General features: G+C 37.0%; 1 protein-coding gene across 4 annotated transcripts in view; it reads left to right on the top strand.

Moving 5' to 3' along the window:
• The window catches only part of plekhg6 (pleckstrin homology domain containing, family G (with RhoGef domain) member 6), a 60,684-nt gene that overhangs the window by 113 nt on the left and 33,550 nt on the right, over positions 1-27,021 (top strand). For all 4 annotated transcript variants that reach the window (XM_009292202.5, XM_009292201.5, XM_009292203.5 and 1 more), the window contains exons 2-9: positions 6,129-6,321; positions 9,753-9,878; positions 9,969-10,121; positions 12,277-12,372; positions 12,598-12,648; positions 12,969-13,118; positions 13,220-13,330; positions 16,554-16,703. In XM_009292202.5, coding sequence (XP_009290477.2) covers positions 6,129-6,321; positions 9,753-9,878; positions 9,969-10,121; positions 12,277-12,372; positions 12,598-12,648; positions 12,969-13,118; positions 13,220-13,330; positions 16,554-16,703 — 1,030 coding nt within the window. The remainder of the gene's footprint in view (positions 1-6,128; positions 6,322-9,752; positions 9,879-9,968; positions 10,122-12,276; positions 12,373-12,597; positions 12,649-12,968; positions 13,119-13,219; positions 13,331-16,553; positions 16,704-27,021) is intronic.

Genomic DNA, 27,021 nt, shown 5'->3' with positions numbered 1-27,021 from the left:
TGGTGTGTGTAATTGGTAAATGACTGAAATGAGAATTTAATTTATTTAAAAACTGGGATTGGATATTCTACTATGGCTGCATATTTTGTTTGAGTTATTAATGTGAATGCTTAAGTTTCTACTTCTTTATTGCTGATGTATAGTTTGTTTTCTATATACTTTGAGTTAATTTGTATTTACATGTACCCCATGTTATGCCCTTATGTAAAAGTACATATGTGCAGACAGCATATTTGCATGTGTATGGTCGTGGGTGAGTAGGTTTGTTACTTTGGGGGGATTTTACCATCAGTTGATGGCTAATGATAACTCTGACAAGTTTAGTCTAAGAAGAACTGGTGTTTTGCCAAAAAGTGACGTCAAACGTGGGTGTATTTTCATATATTACTGAGAACATGTGTGCCCTAGTCTTATGAATAATCTCAGATTCATTCCCCCCTGGGTAAATTTTACTCACCTGAGTTACGGTGAATTGTATGAATAAGAGTTGGGATGTGAGTTTATGAACTTCAGCTTGTCTGTTTATGTCAGGGTCTTGTGTAAATGTGGTATGATTTGTGTCCTACGGTAAACATACAGTAAAGGAGAATAAATACAGTAAATTCAAAGGGGAACAAAACAGCAGACAATTGTGTTGCAGTGGTTGTGTTCTGTAAGTGTTTGGGTTAGGGACAGAATGTAAAGAATGTATAACAAAACAATTATTTGCTATCAAAACCTAACATGTGTTTAACACTGTATTCACTTCTGAGAAAAAAATGTGTCCTTAAAAGTAAGCTTAATCTTACCTTGGGTATATCTGTGATGTCCTTTTATTGATAAAGTCATTTAAATAATTAATTAAATAAAAAATATATATATAGTTGTACTGTAAGTTTAGGTTTTAGCTGTGTTTGTGGTCTTCGAGAGTGCATTTACATAGCAATTAAAACTTTTTGAAGTAACTGGCTGTTCTTTCACACAGCACCAGCATTTCTGACATAGACATGTAATTAGATGCGATATTTGACTGCTTCTGATGTAGACGTGTCTGACATCTTAGAATTGCAAACAGTAAAAATGTCACAACATTGCACAGTTTTGGTTGTAAAAAACGCAGAGATTTCAATGGATCCTCCTTAGTTACTGTTGCTACGCCTGTCAAGCTTTTGTGCCTGGCACAGCTTTTTCAATGTGTGTGCGCTGGTGTCATACATTGCCAGGGATATAATGTCATTTTTGGCGAACAGGTGAGATTTCCGAGAAAGCCAGACAAAAAAAAAAAAAAAAGACTGCAGTATGCATTATAGGGGTATATTCACCATATAAAAAGCAACCATTTAGAGAATAAATCAATCAAAATTGAAGCTAGCTTAGTCTAGCTGCCTCATACGCTAACCATTCAACAGCTTAGTTCATGCACAGCAGGAGATGTGCAATTAAAAAAATAATCTAATAATAACAAATTAAACCGTGATTTCTCTATGTATAGCCAAAATGCCTGCTAGATTAATTGTTGTGCAATTAAATATAGCGTTACTAACTGATAAGAAACACGCATGGAAAGAGCTTTTACATCATTCATTGATAGAAAGAACAGCCAGAAAGAGGAAACTGATGGATTTGTGCCGAATATTAGCATCATTGACCCATGACTATGTACAGTAAGTTACCTATTACTGTCAGTATGTTTGTGTGCTCTTTATAAATGACTGAAAAACAGCTGCTGGTAAAGTGTATTGATCGCAAGGGCTCAGTTTGTGATCATATCTCGGTTTTGTTCTGTTGATTTGTCATTTCAAATATTCGTAGCTTGAAACAGATGTAAATGTAAAGTTCAGTTAAGTTAGCAACAGATTCGCAGATTCGTATTTCCCGGATCAGTAACTTATGTCATTATGACCTATTCGCTATTGGTATGACTAAGTTACTAACGTTATGGTGAAGGCTTAAACAGAGCATTACTCACAATATCGAGCGAAAAATAAAGGAATAAGACAGCTGTGAAACAGAACCAGCTTTGTGTTTTTGTAGGAAACATAGTTTTGATCTGTTTAGGGTAAGAGGTGTGTGAGTTATTGCCGTCGGTCTTTCACTGAATGTGTCAGGAATATCAAAACAAAACCAACTTAGCTCCGCTCCTTTAACGCCCCTCACACAGCTTGATCCACGCTTGCATTTCTTCTCTTGGGTTTTGGGTTCTGAAAAGGAAAAAAGTTCACCATCCCGTCCAAACTTTAAGGATAAAATTTTAAGATTTGCACAATCCATATGCACTCGCTCGAAAGCTTGACAGAGCCCCTGCGTGTAGCTACAGTTGCTAAGCCACAATTGGTGGGTGGCGGTTTTTGGGTGTGGCTTAGCGAAAGTAATGAGATAACCTGTCTCTGTTAAGAATGTGTTGGTTTGCATTTCTACATGTTTGTTTGCATTTAACTAAATATTACAGTTTTTAAAACTATATAGTCAACCGTTATTTATGTTTGACTTTCAATTAAACGTTTAATGTCCATGTTGTTTAATGTTTCGTATTGTGTTAGTGGATCTACTAAAGTCTATTGCAGATATACAGTTGAAGTCAGAATTATTAGCCCCCTGTTTATTTTACAGTTTATTTTAGTTTTGCTTAACGGAGAGATTTTTTTAAACACATTTTTAAACATAATAGTTTTAATAACTCATTTGTAATAACTGATTTATTTTATCTTTGCCATGATGACAGTAAATAATATGTGAATAGATATTTTTTAAGACGCTTCTATACAGCTTGTGGCAAGTGGCATTTAACTAGTTTAACAAGGTTAACTAAGCAGGTTAAGGTAATTAGGCAAGTTATTGTACAAGAATGGTTTATTCTGTAGACAATCAAAAAAAATATAGCTTAAAGGGGTTAACAATTTTGACCTTAAATGTTTTTAAAAATACAAAACTGCTTTTACTCTTGTCGAAATGAAACAAATCAGACTTTCTCCAAAAGAAAAAATATTATCAGACATACTGTGAAAATTTCTTTGTTATGTTAAACGTCATTTGGGAAATATTAAAAAAAAAATCAAAGGGGGCTAATAATTCTGACATTAACTGTACATGCATTTTATGGTTGACATAGTCAACTAATTTAATTTAAAGTCTAAAATATATGGACCAACTATGACTGTTCCAATATTGCGAACAGCTTAGTGTTGTCCATGACAACAGCCACTAATAAGGCCTCTGCAAATATATCTCCAGATATGTATATTATCATATATGATTCCAGAATTTTGGGTGCATTTCTAACATTTTTCATTTATCTTTAAACTGTAATGATACTTACTTACTCCCAGGGCTGTTTATATCAAAGTTGATATTTAGCCACACCATGTTGGTGTTTTGTAACATCAAATTTTAACAAGGTGGGCTGTTAACCCTACGTTCAAAATACACACATACACTGTATAAAATTTAGCTCAACCAATTCCCTCATAGTCAATGTTTTTTGGACTTGTGGGGTAAACCGGAACATGCAAACCGTGAGACGACAGCTCTTCCCATTGCGCCACCATTCTGCCCAAACTAATAAATTTAACAAACAGATTATACTGTAAACTGAATCCATTATTTTTGTAAAACAATACAAAATGCTTAAATGTGACAGGGGACATTTGATTCTGTTACTATTGGTGTTTAAATTATTGTTCAACTTTGTGAACCATTAACAAAGTTGACAATAACAGAGATGACATTTTTTATCATTTTGTGCTTTAGCTAAGGATGCTAACCTCAAATAAGGTTCAACATGGCAACATGCAAATTATGACATCATGCAAATGCATATTACACACTCTGTAGATACATCAAAGGGAGACTGATCCTAAACTATTGACCTGGCATGTATGACATATGGATATATACATGTGTATAGCATTTATAACCGTTGTGTTCAGTCATTTTTGTAGATCAACATGAATGGGGATCATTCTATTTTTGAATACAACACCCAAAACTTTTCAAAAATAAAGTTAAATAAAATATTCTTGTTTCTATTACATTGTTACTGAATAAACATCGTCTATTTGTATTAGCTGGATGACCTAGGTTGTCTCTGAACCCCTTGTTTTACAGTTTGCTGCTTTATATATTTACACTCACCGGCCACTTTATGAGGTACACCTTTCCAACTGCTTGTTAGCGTAAATCTCTAATCAGAATGTAATCACATGGCAGCAACTCAATGCCTCAATGCATTTAGGCATGTAGACATGATCAAGATGATCTGCTGCAGTTCAAACGATTTAAGTGACTTTGAACGTGGAATGTTTGTTGGTGCCAGACAGGCTGGTCTGAGTATTCAGAAATTGCTGATCTACTGAGATTTTCATGCACAACCATCTCAAGGATTAACAGAGAATGGTCTAAAAAATAAAAAAATATCCAGTGAGTGGCAGTTACATATGTAGGCACAAATGCCCGAGGTATGTAGAAAAGCATCTCTGAAAAGCACAACATGTCCAACCTTGAGAACTCCTGTCAGCTAAGAACAGGAAACTGAGGCTACAATTCGCATAGGTCCAATGAGTCTCAATTTTGACATTGGGATTGTTGGGTGAGAATTTTGCATCAACAGTTGGTCCAACCTATTGGTAATATAGTAAAGTGTACCAAATAAATTGGCCAGTGAGCATATATATATACATATATATTTTTTCCTTTATCTGGGGTCACCACAGCAGAATGAACCACCAACTTATCCGGCGTAGGTTTGCATATCCGGCTTATGCATCCAGCTTCAACCCATCAATGGGAAGCATCCACAGTCTACTAGGCGATCCTGTTACCAACTGCACCACTGTGACATTTTCTTTACTAATTATGAATTTTTACACCTTTCCGTAGTTTTCCCATCAGAATTTTGTGTATAGTTCTTGTTTTGTTTAGTTCCTTGTCTTGTTTCACTATTTACTCTAGGAAATAAAGGTACAAAATAGGGGGCAGTTGTATTTAGCTTGTTCCTTGTCTTGTGGTGCTTCACTATTCTCTATCAAAATTAAAAGTACAAAGAGAGCAGTGGCATTTGTTTAGTTCCTTGTCTTGTGGTGTTTGCCTATCCTCTCTCGAAAATAAAAGTAAAAAGAGAGCAGTGGCATTTTGATTTATTCCTTGTCTTTGACATTTGTTCCCAGAAAAAACATAAATAGCCAAAAGGGCCGGTAATTTAAAAAAAGACATTTGTACCAAAATGGCCAATACTGGTACTTAAAAAGTATATTAGTAGCACACCTAAAGTGTACATATTGGTGTAGCCTTATGAAATGGAACTGCCCAAGCTATAGCTTTTGGATTAAGTTAAATAAAATACAATTAAAGTCAGAATTATTTGCCTCTTTGATGTATATATTTTTCTTTTTTAAATGTTTCCTAAATAATGTTTAATAGAGCAAGGAAATTTTCACAGTTTGTCTGATAATATTTTTTTCTTCTGGAGAAAGTCTTATTTGTTTTATTTCAGCTAGAATAAAAGCAGTTTTAATTTTAAGAAAAAAACATTTTAGGGACAAAATTATTAGCCCCTTTAAGCAAACCTTTTTTCGATAGTCTACAAAACAAACCATCATTATACAACAACTTGCCAAATTACCTTAACTTGCGACTTGGGACATTAGGCCTTATTATAATAGTTCATTTTATGTATACCTATTATAAAAATCATACATATTTTTTATATATAAAAACAAGCAGGATATTGTATGTTCTCATTAAAATAAACAATAATGATGGAGCTTCAAATTGTGTGCATGTGGATTGTAGAATCCAGCTTTCATCAATTAAAAACAAATGTCAATGGAAAGGATATGAAAACACACCATGACAGAAAAACAAGCGTGTTACAGGTCTTTTAAGGTCATGTATTTAAAGGTCACACAGCTGGCAATGAGCTTCAAAAGACTAGTTATCATTTCCTTCTAATTGTGGTTTGCAGTTTTCTGTTGGTTATGTATTATTACGCATTAACTTGCCACAATAATAAATGAAGCATAGGCCTATATTTATATTTTTGTGTAATCTCTCAGTGCTGCTGCTACTTTATCCATTCTCCCTACATATATACTTTCATTATTTCCTTGTTATTGGCTATTAATCATATTAATATAAACTTATCTATCTATTAGTAATCCATCAAATCCACAAGAAGTGAACAATGTCATGGCCCCGGAGGAAACTGCCCTCGGTGAGAAGAGTGACAGACAGCGGCAGGAAAACAATGAACCAGACGTAGACGCTCCTGATGGATTTGTTGCAGTAGCATCAACTGGTCAGCGGAGGGCTCAAGAAAAACACAGATACAACACTATAGGCTACCAGGTACTGGGCTCATATTGGTTTTACAGTATTAGGTTCATACACTGAGTCGAGCTTTCATTCCCTGCTGAAAAAAACAGCTTAAAACAGCCTAGGCTGGTTGGCTGATTTTAGCTGGTCGACCAGCCTGGTTTTTGAGGGGTTTGGCCATTTTTCCAGCCATTTTCAGCCTGGTCTTAGCTGGTCAGACTGGAAAATGACCAGCTAAAATCAGCTTGACCAGCCTGGTTTAAGCTGGACCTAGCTAGTTTTGGCCTGGCTAACAGCCTGGCTTGGCTGGTCAAGCTGATTAAGCTGATCTTCTGTCAACCTGTCTAAGACCAGGGTGAAACCAGCCTAGAAATGGTCAAAACCCCTCGAAAAACCAGGCTGGTCGACCAGCTAATACCAGCTAGCTTAGGCTGGTTTAAGCTGTTTTTTCTAGTAGGGTTATGTACGTGTTTTTGTTAATAAGATCAAATGTTCATTAAGGGTGTATGTAAAATAGAATGCGCCGGTACAAGTTAAACAAATTAAACATGCAGATTGATTAATCAAATTGATGCACTAAGAAAGCCTTTAATTTACTATTTAGACTTAAAAATAGGCAGCGACGAAGCCTTTTTTAGTTCTAATGACAGGGCGTTCCAGAGGCAAGGACCTGCTATGGCAAAACCATCACCCCTACTTTTGAGGTGGGCCTTTGAAACTTTTAATAAAAACTGATCAGCAGAACGCAAGTGTCTGGATGGAGTTTAAGTTACAATCAGTTAGGATAAATATTGAGCGCTCAGACCATGTAGGGCTTTACAGTTTTTTACAATTGCTATGACACTTTGATCAATACATTTAACAAGTTTCCTAAACTCTTAACACAGTTAGCACAACATCCGTCTTCGTGGGCTATACAATTAACACATTTCGTGTTGTTTTGACACAAAATGCATCCAGTTAACACAAATTTAGAATGCTTTAACTTCTTTTACACACAAGCACAACCAAGAACAAAACAATGTAATTTTACAGTCAAATTTACAAATGCTTTAAAGCAGTATGTCAGAACAGATAACACCATGTTCTAAACAGAAATTATATAGGATAAAGTCAAAGTGAACAGCTGTTCTAATTGTGAATTGAAACACAAATATATTCCCTGTATTTTATTCAATTGCCAATGAGAAACAGCATAATTCGGTTATATAAATAAATAAATAAATGTGTGTGTGTGTATATACCGCAATATGCTATTTCGCATTGACAACAGAAAAAAATAAATAATAATATATATATATATATATATATATATATATATATATATATATATATATATATATATATATATATATATATATATATATAACCGCAATATGAGTCTCTCATATATATATATATATATATATATATATATATATATATATATATATATATATATATATATATATATATATATATATATATATATATATATATGACAGCTGATTCCCATCTAGAAAGCACACTCATGTCTTGTTTTGGTTTTTCCAATCACATGATCATATGTTCTAATAGAGGACTCTTGAGGTTTTTGAAAGGAACATCAAAGAACTCTGTCACCAATACGTCCATGTAAGATTATGCAATACAGTCATTACTGTACTATACAAAGTGTTTTGCAGTAAACTACTCTTTAAACCTGGAGTTCATTAGTACATACAGTACATATACAGTACAGCATTTGCATACACTGTGTCTAATTACTTTCAGAGAGTCATGAAGTTAGAGGAAAATCCAGTACCACATGAAATTTTCAATGATGACAAGGCTGGGGATGTCGCCGTAGGAAAAACATAATAGGCCAAAGGGCCACAGTTACCGTGCCGGGCCACAGAAGATATCAAGTATAATGTCGATGAGAACATGTGGCAAAAGACCGGGCAGAATAGAAGATTACTTTGTTACTTTATTATAATTGTGGTGCTTTTTCTGTTTGCAGTAATGTCCTTCTGCAAAAAAAGTCTGTACTGCAGCAATTCTGTGTCTGTATTTATTTATTTTTTTACATAAACTGTAAATTTTATAAAGCAATTTTTTTCTTCGTTTTTGTATAGAATTTTTGCAGTAAAATAAAGAAAATGCCTGCATTTACTAAACCCAATGAAACAAAACTGTAGAAAGACTTCAAATATAAGAGCAGAGCTGACACATAAACTAATGTAGTTTCTGTAAAGTCAGCTGATGACAGTGTTTTTATTGTCAGTGTGTTCTGATTGACTGAATGTTTCTGTTGAAAGAGAACATGTGTTAGAGTTTTGAACAATTATTTCATTTTGAAACATGTTTACAGTGTTTTGTTAGAAATGGTGAATTGTGTCCGTTTATTATTATATTTTGAACATTAGTTTATAGGTTTAGTTTACAATGTGTGATTTTGAGCATGAAATTAACTGTTTTGTCAATTGTGTGTTTTAGGTGTGTTGCTGCGTTAAGAGTTTAGCAAACTTGTTAAATGTATTGAAAAAACTGTCATAGCCATTGTAAAAAACTGTAAACACTAAGAGAAGGATTTTAAATTTGATTCTTTGTGTCACCGTTAACCAATGGAGATACCTTAAAATAGGAGTGACGTGCATATTTCAGGCTTTTTGTTAAAAATCTAGCTGCAGCTGTAGGCAAGCAATCTCAGACTTAGGCAGCCTGAAATAGAGAAATTTACAATAGTCCAAACGGGAGGTTAGAAGACCGTGTATGGCAATTTCTAGAGAGTGTGAAGGAATAAAGTATTTTATTTTAGAGAGGAGGAGGAGTTCTTAGAAACTATTTCCAACCACTTTTGAGATATGTTTATCAAATTTTAAGTTTATCAAATTTTAAGGACTAAATCAACAAATGAAGTATCTTCATGTTTATAATAAATAAAAATAATCATCTATTTAAAAGGGATTTTAAAAATATTTTTCTTATTTTTTCTTATTATAATTAACATTACTGAAGTACATAACATGAAAAAAGAGAAACATGTTTCAAGAGCATTTATATATTTTGTGTTAATGTTGTTTGCAACATTTAGTAATATATAAGTACATCTTAACATCAGATGATAACATTGTTAGTTTTTTTTATTATTAATTACACAGGTTAATGCTAGAAAAACAAATAGTTCATTATACATTAAGTGGGGAAAGTTATTTCATGCATAATAATGTTAACAAACCCCAACTTTGGATTTTTCACCATTTTATAATGCAATATAAATGTATTAGTTGTCTAATTTAACCAACCAGAACACATTTTTCACCTTTAAGAAGCCTCTTTGTACCCTCTGTGTAATTATGGCCATGATGAATGCTGTCTCTTGATGGTTTTGCAGGAACATGTTCTACTTGTAAATCCTGTTGTGATTTACTGTAAATGCAGTGATGGTTGTTGAAACATCTGTAATTAATGCTGTAGTTGAAATAACAATTTTGCATTGTCAGAAAAAGAAACAGAGGACAAATGTGGACTTTTCTACTGTGAGCAAAGGAGCCGGTGTGAAATCCAGAGGTGCATTAAAGCAGGTGCTTTTCAACCAGGGAACAAATGACAAAAACGGCACTGTGGAGGTAATTAATTTTTTGCCTAATTCTCCATTGCGTGTTTTTTGTTTAAATGTGATATTTCTACTTTGAAATTTCATTTCATTTCTCTCTCAGGAACGATTGGGTGGAGTACAGGGGCAGGTGGATGTACTTAAACAGCTTCTGGACTCTTTCAGTGTACCTGCTGACCTAAGGTGGACATGGGGGGAGGGAGGAACTGAAAGAGCAGTAGAAAAGAGCTGGACAGAAATAGTGCACTCTCATGAGGTAGTGACTTATTTAAAATTAGTAGAAAATATGGCATTCAAATGACAAATTGCTACCAAATAACACAACCAACAAGAGCTTGGTGCATGTAAGTTTGACATCCAGTGGTTGAATTAGGTATTACATTCCTGGATCAAAACAAATGCAAGCGGAGGTTGCCAGATTGAGGAGCGAGTCTGACAATCGAGCCTAAAAACTTATATAAATCATCTTCTAAATGATACATGATAGAGGAAAATTTTTCATATTAAAAGGAGTTTTAATTCCAACCAACAGTTATATTAGAAACAGCTTCTATTTCTTGCAGCTGAATAACAGGATGATCACCTTCGGCCTACACCTCATGTGCTTTGTTCAGTGTTAAATGCTAACAGTGTGAGTTTGAATGCCATTTTACAACACATTTACTGCCATACTACTGAAAGCAGCAGCAGATAGTTCACCTCAGATCTTGAAAATAAATAATTTGAAATTGAACTTTAGAACTGTGACTTAAAACTAACACACAGTGATTCGGCATGCATATTTATTAATGCTAAAGAGGTTTAATATGTAATAATTAGATTATAATTCTTACCATTTTGTGAGTGAGTGTATATTCTGTATTTCTGAATGGCTAAATTAAAATTTCTGTCCTGTTTCGTCTGGTGCAAACAGCCAAATTGCTTATCACTGCAAATCTCATCATGTAGCGTGTTGTTAGGACATGCGGTTACAAAGTAACCTGTTCACCTAATGTTTATGTTTGTAATATTTATATTATTTGCTAATTAATAATCTCATGTGGAACTGTGAATCTGCATCTCATTTCGGTGTCTGCTACTGTCCACCGGAGGTCGCATTCCATTCACGGGCACATGCTTTGAGATCTATTCTGAATGAATGAACGAATTATTGAAATATGTGGTTTTCCAACAAGGCAACCTGGGGATGCTGAAATATAATTGGCTAAACTGGCATCGGGTAGATTAAAAGAATCAAAACAAAGACAGCGTATTTTTATGCTTTAGAAGAGTCTAAAACTTACAGCACATTTAACAGATCATCAATTGAGACTATTAATAAATGTTTTTAAAGTTTTTATTTTTTTAATTTTGGTCTAATAAAAAAAGAGTTTAGTAATAATAATTTTTCTTGCCATTCAGCTTTTTATGTTATTAACTGAAAACTTTGTGAGTTTTGTAAATAGGACTGTTTCACCAGGCCCCAAGGAAATATGGGAATAGTGGTGTCTGTTTAAAAGTGAAAACTAGGTCCATGATTCTTAATGATATTTCCAAGGTGGAACGCATACCTTTTGAAAAGCAAAGGTCCAAGTACTAAGCCTTGCACACCATATTATGTTTGTGATCCCTTATAATTTTTGGATTAAGTTAATTAAAATACAGTAAAAATCAGCTTTTAGTTTAGCATTTTCTCTCGCCCGACATTTGTGTAATTTTAAATAAAATTTATATACAGTTGAAATCAGAATTATTAAACCCACCTTTTTTAAATATTTCCCAGATGATGTTTAACAGAGCAAGGCAATTTTCACAGTATGTGTGATAATATTTTTTCTTCTGTAGAAAGTCCTATTTGTTTTATTTCAGCTAGAATAAAAGCAGTTTTTTTTTTTTAAAAAAACCATTTAAGGTCAAAATTATTAGCCCCTTTAAGCTTTATTTTTTCAAGTCTACAGAATAAACTATCATTATACAATAACTTGCCTAATTGCCCTATCCTGCCTAGTTAACCTAATTAACCTAGTCAAGCCTTTAAAATTCGTCTTAAGCTGTATAGAAGTGTCTTGAAAAAATATCTAGTAAAATAGTTTGTGCTGTCATCATGGCAAAGATAAAATAAATCAGTTATTAGAGAAATTGGGGGAAAAGGTAAAAGGGCGGCTAATAATTGAGCGGGTGTAATAATTCTGACTTCAAATGTACATTTATTTATTTCATGTTTTTATTTATGAAATTATTTATTTACTCAATTATTTATATGCGTACTTATTTATTGTTTTTGCAGGTTTCATCCTCCATAGTATTTGTCTGGTTTGTTTTTTATTAACTTTAAATAACTGAGTGTAACTTTAAAGATTGAATGTACAGAACATTAATATGTTTATTTAATGTTGGAGTAATGGTGACCTTTTTCCCCTCTTTGTGTTTAGTCTATGTCCAAAACCCAGCGACTCCAGCAGGAGGCACTGTGGGAGCTTCTTAACACTGAGCTCACCTACATCAACAAACTCACTATTGCCAAAGACGTATGTCATTAAATTGTGCTAATTTTATACTGGATTTACTATGGTATTATTTATTAATATTTATACTGCAACAAAGTAGTAATAAAAATAGGAAGAAAACAATGATAATTTAACATATTTTTCGTTGTTCATATTGTTAGTCATGAATTTTACAGTTTATGTTTGTATAAATAATGCACGTCACAGTTGCTAACCCGTTTTATGCACCTTCTCGTTTTTGCACAGCTCGTACTGGCTGCACTTTCATACTGTCATTTAAACGGATTTCTTCAAGAAGTATGTATATCGTCTCATATTTCACATGTTTACATGAAACAAAATGTTTTTCTACTGAACTGACCTTCTAGAGTTACACACTCAGCATATCTAAATGGCAAGCAGACTGAAAAATGGAAAACAAATGAACAAAACTCTACTCAGAACACTACTCAGTCTGCTCATTTGTGATCTAGTGCATTACTGCTTAATGGAAACATTTTATGCAGACTAGATGGAAAGTAATCTCTCTGGTGTAAAACGTGGGTTACATGTCTGTGGCAATTACCTTAATCAATTAATCTTTTTCCATTTCTCTCTACATTTATTTCTTTTTTTAGGTTAGCCCCACGATGCTCTTTTCCGATCTTCCATCTATTCTCGATGCACATCGGCTCTTTTGGCATGACGTGATGTATCCAATGTTACAAGAAGTCCGTCTCACTGGACGACCTTTTGACCCTATGAAACTTGAACCAGGGTGTTTGCAGGTGCGATGCAAGTGTTATTCGATTATAGTATTAGGAGCCCAATTTGATCTAATTTTGCATCTCCAAATATGTTTTAATTTCTCTCTCTTCATCTCTTTCAGTTTCACAAACGTTTTCCTGCATATTTTGATTACTGTTTCGAAGGGGACAGAAATGTGGAGCTAACACGAAAACAGCTTGAGACGAACCCACAATTTTACACCTATCTCATGGTATTTTATATCATATACCTAAGTTTATAAAAGGAAATGTTTAAATAATATGGAGTCAATTTAGGGCCATATATACTTGCAAAATAAACTAAAATTTTACTACAAAAAATAAAGTACTGAGCACCATTAAAAAAATGCAAACCTCCAAAAATCACAAAGCGAAAATATATTTTTGAAAAAAAAAAGGAATTGCTAACAAAAATAAACAACTGCAAAGGGAAAATAAAAATTTTAGAATTAAGATTAAATTTGCAAACAGAAAAAGAGCAGCAAATAATAACCAAGCAGTGCAAAAAAAAAAAAAAAAAAAAAACTAAAACATTTGCAAACAAAAATAAATAAATAAACTGGCCTGTAAGGGTGCATTCACACATGTGGATTGATTCTTTTGTTCCGAAAAAAGGATTAAAATTGTTACAATGTTGCTCTTTGTTCTTGGTGCAGTTTGCTTTCACACGGCAACAGAAATAATTGATAAACCAAGACTGCTTTCGTTAATAGTTAACATGCTTTCACTTTTGTATTTGACATAAAACACACATTTACCGCTAGGAATGACCTTCCGCCTTACTCATAATTCTCTCTTCATATAGCTGTATATATGCCTGTTACATATCCATAATACACTGTGATATAGCCTAGTTCAGATCGTATTGTTTTCTCACTATAATTTATCTGCTCCGGTTGTTTTGGCACGGATCCGAGCGTGTTTGCTGGATTCACATATGCTAAACAAATTGAGCTAATTAGGGAAACACGCCAGGTTCCGAAACAGAAGTCTAGGGGCCTTATCATGTTGTTTGCTAGTTTCAACTTTGCGCAAGAGTCGTTTTGACATTTTGCACCACGCAGTTTAATTAGCAAATGCATTTGCGCTCACATGTGCGCCTATAGGCGTTCTGGTCTAAAAAAGGAGGCGTGTTGAGGCACATTGCTGGTGCGTTGCTATTTTGAGAAACTATAATAGATTGTTCAATAGACCAGAACAAAGCCGGTTTAAACTCCAGCACAGAGCGCGGTTATTTGTGCGCCTCGCTTGCACATTGCTTAATACAGACAGGATGTACAGCAATACGCAAATATATTTATATATGAAAAAGAATAAAAATATTAAGGATATATATAGGATATAATAAGGATATAATAAGGAGATATATATATACATATATATATATATATATATATATATATATATATATATATATATATATATATATATATATATATATATTAGCTTTTTTAATTTATTTATAACACTTTGGTTTTTGTATAATGCTATTATTATTATTAGCAGTATTATTTATTATATGCATTTATATTTGTTTTATTAAAAACAAGCTTAGATTTGCCCACCTTTCAGGTTTTAGACCATATGGGGCATAGCATGTGAATTTGGATATAACTCAGTTGTTTGAAAACAGCTCGTTATTATTGGTCATTTATTTGTTTGCTGGAAATTAGAACTGAATTTAGAAATGGTTTTGAAACAAATCTTTGCGCTTAACAAACAAAATTAATTATGTATAGACTAATGGATGTCTGTGCATACAAGAAGTTTCCCTCTCCACGAGAGTAAAAGCGAAAGTAAATAATGTGGAGGCTCATCTCTCGTTCTCATGCTGCAGATGCGCTAACTGTTTTCTTGCTAGTGAAAAGCTCAGTTTTTTCTCTTACAAAGTTTGTCATGTAAATAGCAAATACGTTATGTCGCGACGCAACTGACTCTTAAAGGGAATAGGAGATGAGACTCTGATTGGTTTATTCTCAAAACACACTTATAACTCATTAAGAAAATAAGCTCAACTGTTTTAGACCATGCACCATGACGCAAAGCGCATTTTTCCGTCCTTAAAATAGCAAAAGTGGATTCCGACACACCCTTAATGCGTTTGCACCCTGCGCTTTGCACTTTGTGTATGGATTTTCAAATTAGAGCCCTAGGTGTGAAAGCATTCTAAGACCACCTCAGTGATGCTGTCTTAATATATTGACATCGTTTGAATGCATTTTTATCTCTCTACCTTTGCAGTTCTTTATTTTTGTTAGCAAAATGAATTTTTTATTTTTACTTTTGCTTTGCGGTTTTTGGCAGAGTTGCATTTTTTTAATCTATTTTTGCTCAATACTTTATTTTTTGTCCGCAAAACTTTCCTCAATTTTGTAAGTATATATGGCCCTAGATTGTTATAATAATAACCCAAAAAAAAAAAAGGTAAGGAAAAGTATAATTCCAGTGGTCAGTTTCAGATTAGCTGAATTAATGCTTTTGAGCAAATGTAGTGAATTTGGTTTAGTGAATTATTCAATGACTCCTTCACTTGAACAATGAAAATGAACAATTTTATAAATAAATAGATTGATTGGATGATTCAAATGGATAGTCCAACCAAAAATGAAAGTTTTATCATCATTTACTTTACTCATCCTTTACTTGTTTCAGACTTTTGTTTTTCTGGTAAACACAAAAGATGTGATTTTGAAGAGTGCTTATAACTTGTTTTCAGCTTTCTTCAAAATATCATGTTTTGTGTTCAACAGAAGAAAAATGGATTTGGGATGACTTAAGGGTGAGTAAACAGTAAGTAAATTTACATTTTTGGATAAACTATCACTTTGATTCCTTTACAATGAGCTGTCATCTTTATTTACAAGGAAAAGGGGTCATAAAAAATACATGGAATATGTAAGCACAGATAAATTAAGTGATATGAAGAATGAAATAAGTTATATTTTTTGCTTTAGTCCAAAAATAGCTGCAGACAGATAGCAGAAACTAATTTTAGTTCTGTTTAATGTCAATGGTCATTTTGTATTTCCACCCTGATTACAGTATAGAAAGTAATCAGGGTGGAAATTTTTGTGTTGGTTTGACTGTAGAGGTAGATTATGGGGGTGGGCTGTTTTCTGAAGTCTACAAGTAACAATACAGTACATTATGCTTTACAATCATTTGAATGAATTTGTCTGTTCATACTAGCACAGTGAAATGCAAACCAAAATATAAAATTAAAAACAAAACTGCATCTTGCAGGACTCTTTTAACATCAACATGAGGTTTTCTGCGATTAGAATAGATGCATCAGTGCAACAAGCTTAGATGCACAATTCAAACCACACGTGCTTATGAGATGCAGATAAGCATCATATTATTGCAAAAAATTGCATTAGGGTGCGTGCATGAACGTTTCTTTTTCTGATTATTTTAATGTAATTTGCTCTGTAGTGGGTGGAGAATCATCCACAGTGTGGGCGAATGAGACTGGGCGACATGCAGGCTAAACCACATCAGAGAATCACCAAGTACCCTCTTTTGCTCAAAGCTGTTCAGAAGACCACAGAAGACCTCCCTGCCAAAATCGCACTTGACAGAATGGTGAGAATGTCACACAATCATGATCAAGAAACACATCCCTTGCTTATTCGATAACTTCTGCCGTCTGCATTTGTTTGTTGCTTTGGATATTTAATTTGAATATTAAACAATATTAATTGATTGAATATTAAATTTGTCTTTTTTTTGGCTACTTGCAGTTATAAACACCCACACAAGAAATGTGTGTTGTGAATATTTAAAACTGTCTATCAGTGCTCTAGAACTGCCAGTTTCAGAATTATATTTTTCTTAGAATTGATTAAAGCGATTATGCATTCACAATGGTACACTCTCAGAAACAGAGCTGTCACTGGATGGTACCTTTTTCAAAAGATATACATTTTCGCCTAAAAGGTCAATATTAATATCTTAAGGCTACATATAAATACCTAAAAAGTATAAAAGTGTTCCTCTTAAAATTTTTAGGTACTAATATATACTTTTGAGGTACAAATATGGACCCTTCAAGTACAAATGTGGACCTTTTGAAAAGATAGCACCTCAGTGACAGCTCACGTACCTTTATTTCTGAGAGTGTAGAAACCATTTGATTTATATTATACATTTTCAATTCTTAATATTTAAGATGTATAAGATATATCTTGTTTTGATGTCCTTCAGAGGGATCAAGCATTACAGTTTTTTACAATGGCTATGACACTTTTTTCAATACATTTAACAAATTTGCTAAACTCTTAACGCAGTTAGCACAACATCCGTCTTCGTGGGCTATACAATTAACACATTTCTTGTTGCTTTAACACAAAATGCATCCAGTTAACACTAATTTAAAATGCTTAAACTTCTTTTACACACAAACACAACTAAGACCAAAACAATGTAATTTTAAAGTCAAATTTACAAATGCTTTCACACAGTATGTCAGAACAGATAACTTTATGTTCTAAACAGAACTTATATAGGCTAAAGTCAATTGAAACACAAATATATTCCCTGTATTTTATTCCATCGCCAATGACAAACAGCTTATTGCAGTTATGTAAATATATAAATCACAGCTGATTCCCATCTAGCAACCAAACTCAGGTGTTAAGGTTTTTCCAATTACATGATCATATGTTATAAAAGAGGACTATTTGAGCTGATCTTGTGTGGAAAAGGAACAATATACAGCAACACAAAGAAAGAAAGAAAGAAAGAAAGAAAGAAAGAAAGAAAGAAAGAAAGAAAGAAAGAAAGAAAGAAAGAAAGAAAGAAAGAAAGAAAGAAAGAATGCCTGCACGAGGGAGAGGAAGACGAGTACCAGGACAAGGGAGAGGAGTGGGACAAGGTAGAGGGAGAGGAGTGGGACAAGGACCAGGGAGAGGAGTGGGGCAAGGTAGAGGGAGAGGAGTGGGGCAAGGTAGAGGGAGAGGAGTGGGGCAAGGTAGAGGGAGAGGAGTGGGGCAAGGTAGAAGGAGAGGAGTTAGAATGCATGGTGGCGCTCAAAGAAGGACCAGAGCTAGGGTAACTGATCAGATAAGAGCTACTATTATTGATCATGTCATAAACCACGGGCTATCATACAGAGAGGCTGGTGAACGAGTACAGCCAAATCTCAGCCGGGACACAGTGGCATCCATTGTCCGCATTTTCAGAAAAACCAACAGGTAGGATATTGCTTCTCCTACAGTAAAGTGTAACTAACCATTTACTGTATTAGAGTAACTGTATGCCTCCGGTCTCTAAAAAGTATCTGTATTTTGTCCCTCTAAGGATTCAACGTTTACCTCCCTCAGGGGGCAGAGGAAAGCTCCTGAATGAAGAACAGGAACTTGCTATTGTCAACATGGTTATTGCTGACAATGAAATAAAACTGAAGGAAATTCAGTCCAGAGTTGTAGAGGACAACTTTGTCTTTGGGAATATTGCAGCAATTAGCTTAACATCAATTTCTCGGACTCTAGCTAAACACAGAGTCAGAATGAAACATCTATACAAAGTTCCTTTTGAAAGGAACAGTGAGCGCATCAAAGAACTCCGTCACCAATATGTCCAGGTAAGGTTATGCAATACAGTCATTACTCTAATATACACAGTGTGTTTTGAAGTAAACTACTCTATAAACCTGGAGTTCATTAGTACATAGTGTAAATGCTGTACTGTACATCTATGTGTCTAATTACTTTCAGAGAGTCATGGAGTTGGAGGCCAATCAAGTCCCACATGAAATAATCTATGTTGATGAGGCTGGCTTCAACTTGGCGAAAAGGCGTCGCCGTGGGAGAAATATAATAGGCAAAAGGGCCACAGTTACCGTGCCGGGCCAGAGAGGAGCCAACATCACCATGTGTGCCGCAATCTCCAACAATGGTGCACTCCTGCATAAATGTCAGATTGGCCCCTACAACACCGACCGCCTTCTCCTGTTTTTAGAAGACCTGCATGAAAGACTGGTGCCAGAGGTGGAAAGGGGACAGGTGGGAGACCACTTGCCTGTATATGTTATCACGTGGGACAATGTGGCATTCCACCATTCTCGTGCAGTCACAGCCTGGTTTGACGCTAATCCGAGGATGATGTCCCATTTCCTTGCCCCTTACTCCCCTTTCCTCAACCCTATTGAGGAGTTTTTCTCAGCCTGGAGATGGAAGGTTTTTGACCATCGTCCACATGACCAAATGGCCCTCCTGGATGCAATGGATGCTGCATGCCAAGACATCACAACTGAACACTGCCAGGGGTGGATAAGGCATGCCAAAAGATTCTTCCCACGGTGCCTTGCCAGAGAAGATATTAGGTGTGATGTGGATGAGAACATGTGGCCAAATGCAGAAGACCGGGCAGAATAGAGGATTACTTTTTTTATTTTACAGTTTTTTACAATGGCTATGATAGTTTTTTCAATACATTTAACAAGTTTGCTAAACTCTTAACGCAGCAACACACCTAAAACACACAATTGGCAAAACAGTTAATTTTATGCTCAAAATCACACATTGTAAACTAAACCTCTAAACTACTTTTCAAAATACAATAATAAACTAACACACTACACCATGTCTAACAAAACACTGCAAACATGTTCCAAAATGACATTATTGTTCAAAACACTAACACATGTTCTCTTTCAACAGAAACATTTAGTCAATCAGAAAACACTGACAATAAAAATACTATCATCAGTTAAAATTACAGAAACTGCATTAGTTTATGTGTCAGCTCTGCCCTTATATTTTAAGACTCTCTACATTTTCATTTTGTTGGGTTTAGTAAATGCAGGCATTTTCTTTCTTTTACTGCAAAAATTCAATACAAAAATAAAGAAATAAATTGCTTTATAAAATTTACAGTTTATGTAAAAAAAATACAGACACAGAATTGCTGCAGTACAGACTTTATTTGCAAAAGGACATCACTGCAATATATACAAACAGAAAAAGCACTGTAATTTTAACTAAAAAACAAAGTAATTTTCTATTCTGCCTGGTCTTCTGCATTTGCCCGACTTCTTCTCTGGCCCGGCATGGTAACGATGGCCCTTTGGCCTATTATGTTTCTCCTACGGCGACGCCTTTTCGCCAAGTTGAAGCCAGCCTCGTCAACATAGATAATTTCATGTGGGACTTGATTGACCTCCAACTTCATTACTCTCTAAACACAGTGTAAATGGTTCACTGTACTATAGCTACAGTAATGTATGTACTAATGAATGCCAGGTTTATAGAGTTGTTTACTGCAAAACACACTGTGCATAAAGTAATCACTGTATTGCATAACCTTACCTGGACGTATTGGTGACGGAGTTCTGCAATGTGCTACTTGTTCCTTTCAAAAACCTCATGAGTCCTTTTTTTAGAACATACAGTATGATCATGTGATTTGAAAAATCTCTTCTTTCGCTTTCTAGATGGGAATCATGTTCCTATGGGAGATGGGAGCTGTCATAAATAAATAAATAAATATATATATATATATATATATATATATATATATATATATATATATATATATATATATATATATGTGTGTGTGTGTGTGTGTGTGTGTGTATGTATATATACATATATGTATGTATGTGTGTGTGTGTGTGTGTGTGTCTATATATATGACAGATGACAGCGGATTGACAGCGGTATATACACACACACACACACACACACACACATATATATTTATATACACACACACAGGGAATGTATTTGTGTTTCAATTGACAATATGAACAGCTGTTCACTTTGGCTTTAGCCTATATAGGTTCTGTTTAGAACATGGTGTTATCTGTTCTGACATACTGTGTGAAAGCATTGGTAAATTGGACTGCGAAATTACATTGTTTTATTCTTGGTTGTGCTTGTGTGTAAAAGATGTTAAAGCATTTTAAATTTGTGTGAACTGGATGCATTTTGTGTCAAAACAACAAGAAATGTGTTAATTGTATAGCCCACGAAGATGGATGTTGTGCTAACCGTGTTAAGAGTTTAGGAAACTTGTTAAATGTATTGAAAAAAGTGTCATAGCAATTGTAAAAAACTGTAAAGAGTAGTTTACTGCAAAACACACTGTGTATAGTACAATAATGACTGTATTGCATAATCTTACATGGACGTATTGGTGACAGAGTTCTTTGATGCGCTCACTGTTCCTTTCAAAAACCTCAAGAGTCCTCTATTAGAACATATGATCATGTGATTGGAAAAACCAAAACAAGACATGAGTGTGCTTTCTAGATGGGAATCAGCTTTATTTTTTTTTTCAGTTGCCAATGAGAAACAGCATATTGCAGTTATATAAATAAATAAAGATATATATATATATATATATATATATATATATATATATATATATATATATATATATATATATATATATATATATATATATATATATATATATACATTTATTTATTTATTTATATGACCGCAATATGCTGTTTCTCATTGGCAATTTAATAAAATACAGGGAATAAACTTGTGTTTCAATTCACAATTAGAACAGCTGTTCACTTTGACTTTATCCTATATAATTTGTCTTTAGAACATGGTGTTATCTGTTCTGACATACTGTGTTAAAGCATTTGTAAATTTGACTGTAAAATTACATAGTTTTGTTCTTGGTTGTGCTTGTGTGTAAAAGAAGTTAAAGCATTTTAAATTTGTGTTAACTGGATGCATTTTCTGTCAAAACAACAAGAAATGTGTTAATTGTATAGCCCACGAAGACGGATGTTGTGCTAACTGTGTTAAGAGTTTAGGAAACTTGTTAAATGTATTGATAAAAGTGTCATAGCAATTGTAAAAAACTGTAATGTACAAAAGTGAAACCAGATTAATGCCTATACAAAAAAGGAGAAACATTTACACCAATAATAATAATATAATAAACCTTACTCTGAGAAAAAAGTAAACTTGAGGAGATATAGCTCAGAAATGTCGGGAAAGAGCCGAGCCAAAAAATAACATACAAATAAATCTAAATATAAATGAATAAAACTTACAAAATTTCTCAAAGTGGGCAAAAGTAATGCAAAATAATTTGACCCGAAAGAAAGTTAAGCAAAAACAACGAAAATCAATTACGTCAGCAAAATACACCAAAAACAAGATCAAAGGAAAAAGCGCGCTGTCTCCCGCTCTTTATAACCCCACGCGGCCGCACCATCTCCGCCTCGCCTACGAAACACGGCCAGCCGCGGACTGCATTAAATGAGCGTTCACTTGCACCGCGTGATGTAGGAATGATTCTCCTAGCAAGGCGCTGCAGTCGTGAAAATAAGCGATCTTGTTTTTCCCTGGACGATGGCAGATTTTTCTCTGATGACTCCTCTAACTGAAACTTTGAATAGTAGGCTACTCTTGCACTTCCTTCATTATTGGGCGTCTCATATCTTCCCATTCTGCAAAGGCCAATCTCGGCTTTTTCGCTGATCCACTGCCATATCCTGCTATACACCCGCAACCGACCAGCAATTAGCTAATTATAATGTATTTTTTCATTACCCGACCCGTGTTTTATCCGCAGCGCCCTGAGATATAACCGCAGTTTACGCATTACTAACGGGAGGCAAAAATATAACCTTTACGGCTACAACCGTAACATTAGTTTCAGACAAAACTGCAATGTATTTTACTGGTGAATATGTCATTTAAAAACACTTTAGAAACTGTATATGTATATTTTTTCATTAATTTAAACGGAAACCTATCCAAATAAAAACTTAATCAAAAATGAGCATCACTATGTATGTCTGCACAGAGATCAAGCTTCTCACCGGAGAATGTGGACATTATGGTGTTTTTGAAGTAGAACTTAATGAAATATTCCAAATGTCCTTAGAGAGTACAAGCCTGTTTATCTTTCACCTTACACTGCAGTTATTTATTTCATTTTAGTTTACCTAGTTAAAATGGCTGCACTAATGTTTTTTTCTGACTAGTCTTTATTGGAGGTATTTATTTAATTTTTGTTGTTAACTCAGGTATCCTGACTCTACTAAAATGTGATGGCAAAGTTAATTAAGAAAAGGTTTAGTTGTTCTTGTTATTAAGTGAATCGCTCTGGTTACTAAAGTAACCCTCATTCCCGAGAAGGGGAACGGAAATGCTATAAGTGAATTTTAATCCACGAATGGGGATTTTGTTTCAGAAAGCCAATCGTCTGAAAGAGTATATAATGGGCCAATGAAATGCCAAATGAGTTGGCAGCGTAAGCTTACGCATGTGTGGCTTATAGCAATTAACTCCACATATAAGCACAGGGAAAGCAAGGAAATGCTATCCTTTTAAGTTTAAAAGACTGACACTTACAGCTAAGGAACAATCATTATGGCGATGCTATATATGCATAGTTCACTTCAAGATAACTTCAAAAGTGGATTTTAATCCACGAATGGGGAAATGTCTGGAAAACACCATGATGACTGCACCTTACCTTCGCCTCCAATGAGAGGATAGCCAGGCATAGCATGAGCGCTCCTGCATCAAAGAGAGGCGCGGTCCTCCAGCGTGATCCCTGGCTTTTACTTATCCCACTTCAAAGAAGTTTTAAGGATTTAGATATATTTTTTTTGGGAGTTGCAAGCATCTAGATAATTCTAGGAAAATACGACAGTATGTTGGGAAAGCGTGCAGTCCCGATAGGGAGGACACTGCGGAGGCCATCTACCAACCAATGGGGAGGTATGATGGTAAAATATATAGACTAGCCCTAAGAAGGGGTAGTACGCATATAATAAGATGGTTAGCGGAGAGTGAAGACACGGGTCCGCTCGTGAGGGGGGACTGCACCGTTGCTAAATAAGCATTTGGGATCCCCTAGTGGGGATCATGCGTAGCAGGCACATATACCCAAAACGCGGGCTGACCAGCAGGCAGACCTACACTGTAATGGGCCAGCAGGTGCCTTCTCCGCTGAGTCAGTGCTGGGGGCCTCGGAGGAATCTGCAGGGCTCACCTAATGGGGAACTTTACTGACAGATGAAAAGGCGCACGTATCTCCGTGTTAGGGAGAATGGCGCAGCAAGCGTATTTCAACACCTTAACCGAGTTGTTTCCTCACTCACCAAGGGTTACTTAATACCCTTGAGGAAACCGGCTTGAGATTGAAAAACCTTGCAAATGTATTAGGTGTCACCCAGCCCGCAGCTTTACAGATGTCTTTTAGAGAGGCGCTGCGTGCACGCGCCCAAGAGGATGCGATGCTCTGAGTGGCGCACTCTCGGGGGACACGGCTCGCCCTGGCTCTGGTAAGCGAGGGAGATGGCATCCACTAACCAGTGGGCATTTCAACCTCTGTTTCGATATGGCACTTCCCTGCTGCCGACCGCATAACAGACGAAGAGCTCCTTAGATGATCTAAAGCTCTGAGTGCGGTCTAGATAAATACGCAAAGCGCGAACTGGACAAAGTAAAAAAAGGGCTGGGTCTGCATCCTCTGGGGGCAGCGCTTGCAGGCTCACTACCTGGTCTTTAAATGGTGTGGTAGGAACCTTGGGCACATATCCCGGGCGGGGTCTCAGGACAACGTGAGAGTAAGCCGGCTCAAATTACAGGCACGAGTCACTGACCAAAAAATGCCTCCAGGTCCCTGACCCTCTTAATCGATATCAACGCGACCAGCAGAGCTGTCTTCAGGGACAGAAATCTTAAAGATACTGAGTCGAGGTTCGAAGGGATCTGACGCAGCTCGTGAGAATGAGGGCAAGATCCCAAGAGGGCATGAGAGGGGGGCGGGGTGGATTAATTCGCCTAGCGCCTCTGAGGAACCGGATGAGGAGGTTAAGCCTTCCCACGGAGCTGCCAACCACCGTGTCATGAGAGCGGAGATGGCAGCCACGTAACCTTGAGAGTGGAGGGCCTGCTCTCCAGCTTCTCTTGGAGTAAAGAAAGCACAATGCTGATCTGGCAATTTTCGGGGGTCTTCTCTGCGAGAGATGCACCATTCAGTAAAAAGACTCCACTTCAGGGCATAGGCACACTCAAGGAGGGGGCTCTAGCCCGAGTGACGGTATTAACCACCGCAATCGGTAGGTTACCTAAGTCTTTCTTGTGTCTAAGGACCACACGTGAAGGTTCCAAAGATTGGGGCGAGGGTGCCAGAGGGTGCCCTGTCCCTGAGAGAGTAGGTCCTCTCTCAAAGGGATCTGCCAGGGGTGGGCTGTTGCGAGGAGGGAGAGCTCTGACATCCAGGTCCGGTTGGGCCAGAGGGGTGCAATTAACAAAACCTGTTCCTCGTCCTCCCTGATCTTGCACAGTAACTGTGCGAGCAGGCTCACTGGGGGAAACACATATTTGCGCATGCCCCGAGGCCAGCTGTGTGCCAGTGCATCCGTGACGAGAGAGCCCTCGGTCAGAGAAAAGAACAACTGGCAATGAGCGTTCTGGGGGGAAGCAAACAGATCGATCAGCTGAACAGACTCAGGGTGGAGTCACCATTACCCACTACTACGTAAAGCACAGCCCGTGCTGGAAGTATCTGTTGAATAAACAACATGACTGGGAACGAGGGGTCATTCCAAGGGCTGAGGGCGCGGCGATACAGCGCATCCTTCAGGTCTATTGCTGCAAACCAATCCCGAGGACTAACGCACCGGAGGATGTGCCTCTGCAGCTTGTGCAGACAGCGGTTCAAGACGAGCAGATCTAGGATTGGCCGTGACCCACCGCTCTTTTTGGGCACGATGAAGTACGGGGTGTAAAACTCGCTCACCATCTCGGCTGGAGGGACCGGAAGACAGGGGCGGAAAGGGGTTGACCCTGGTGAAATACACACCCGTAAACTTTGGGGGGGGGGCGTTTCGCGAGCTGAATCGCATAGCCGAGTCTGATAGTGCATATGAGCCACCGCGAAGGGCTGGCCCACGCTAACCAGGCAGGCAGAGCTCTCGCTAATGGACTCATCGCTACAATTGCTGACGTACCAGCAGTGGGGCAGCGTGGAGTGGGTGTGCTGATCAGGGAAGCATGAGGGTCCCCCGGAGGCAAAAAAAAAGAGCTGGAGGCAAGAGGCAACCAAACTCCGGAGAGGAGGCTCGAGGGGTGGGAGAAAGAAGACCATCCTCCCAGCGCTTGTACGCCACTGGCGAAGTGCACCGAACCCGCAAGCTGGGAAGCAGAGCGTCCCGGACTGGCAGGGTTCATGCTGTCACATCCGAGGAAGTGGAAAAGGGCTCTTTCATTGATGTTTTCGTGGCACTGAAAAGTGCCATTAGAAATAGTCCCCAGCCCTCCAGCGGGGAAACAGCAAATTCCCTCTTCTCCGGATGGACCCCGCCAAGAAGAGGCGCCATGCGGACAAAGATTGATCGCAATGGCACGCTCGACTGGAGTAATCACTTCATACCCCCTGGCCGCTCCACCATCAAGAGTGGTGGGAGCGGAGGAACACGCAGCACGGGCAGAGAAAGGTGCCCTCCAAGACATCGTGAGCCTACTGTGCACCTCCGGGAAGAAGGGGACGAGAGGCTTCAAAGGCTTAGCCCTCTGGTCCTCCACGTAGCACCCATCTAGTTGGTCCGGCCGCAGAGCTGGGGGATAAACCATCTCCAACCCCACGGCCGAAGCAGCCAGGGAAAGCACAGCTAACATGTTAGTTTCAGGATCCGTCTTGACAGCACTCACCTGCCCGGAGGGGGCGAGCGGCTCTGGATCATCATTGGACAATGAAAGCCCACCATCCGATGCCGCGGTGGAAGTCTGGTTCCCGGTGTCATCGAGCGTAAGGGTTACCATCTGGTTAGACGGATCGCTTCCTCCGCTCGAAGCTTGGATGGGGCGCTTGGAGGAGCGAGAGGTCCGCGGGCCCGGAGGTGACGGATTATCTCTCGCTGGAACCCTCAGATCTGCCCGAGTGCCCGCTGAAGTGCAGGGGACAGCTGGGG

The sequence above is a fragment of the Danio rerio genome, chromosome 16 (genome assembly GCF_049306965.1).
Source record: "Danio rerio strain Tuebingen ecotype United States chromosome 16, GRCz12tu, whole genome shotgun sequence".
NCBI classification, from domain to species: Eukaryota; Metazoa; Chordata; class Actinopteri; order Cypriniformes; family Danionidae; genus Danio; species Danio rerio.
The sequence above is the reverse complement of the archived record's forward strand: the minus strand, read 5'-3'. Positions and strand labels throughout refer to the sequence as shown.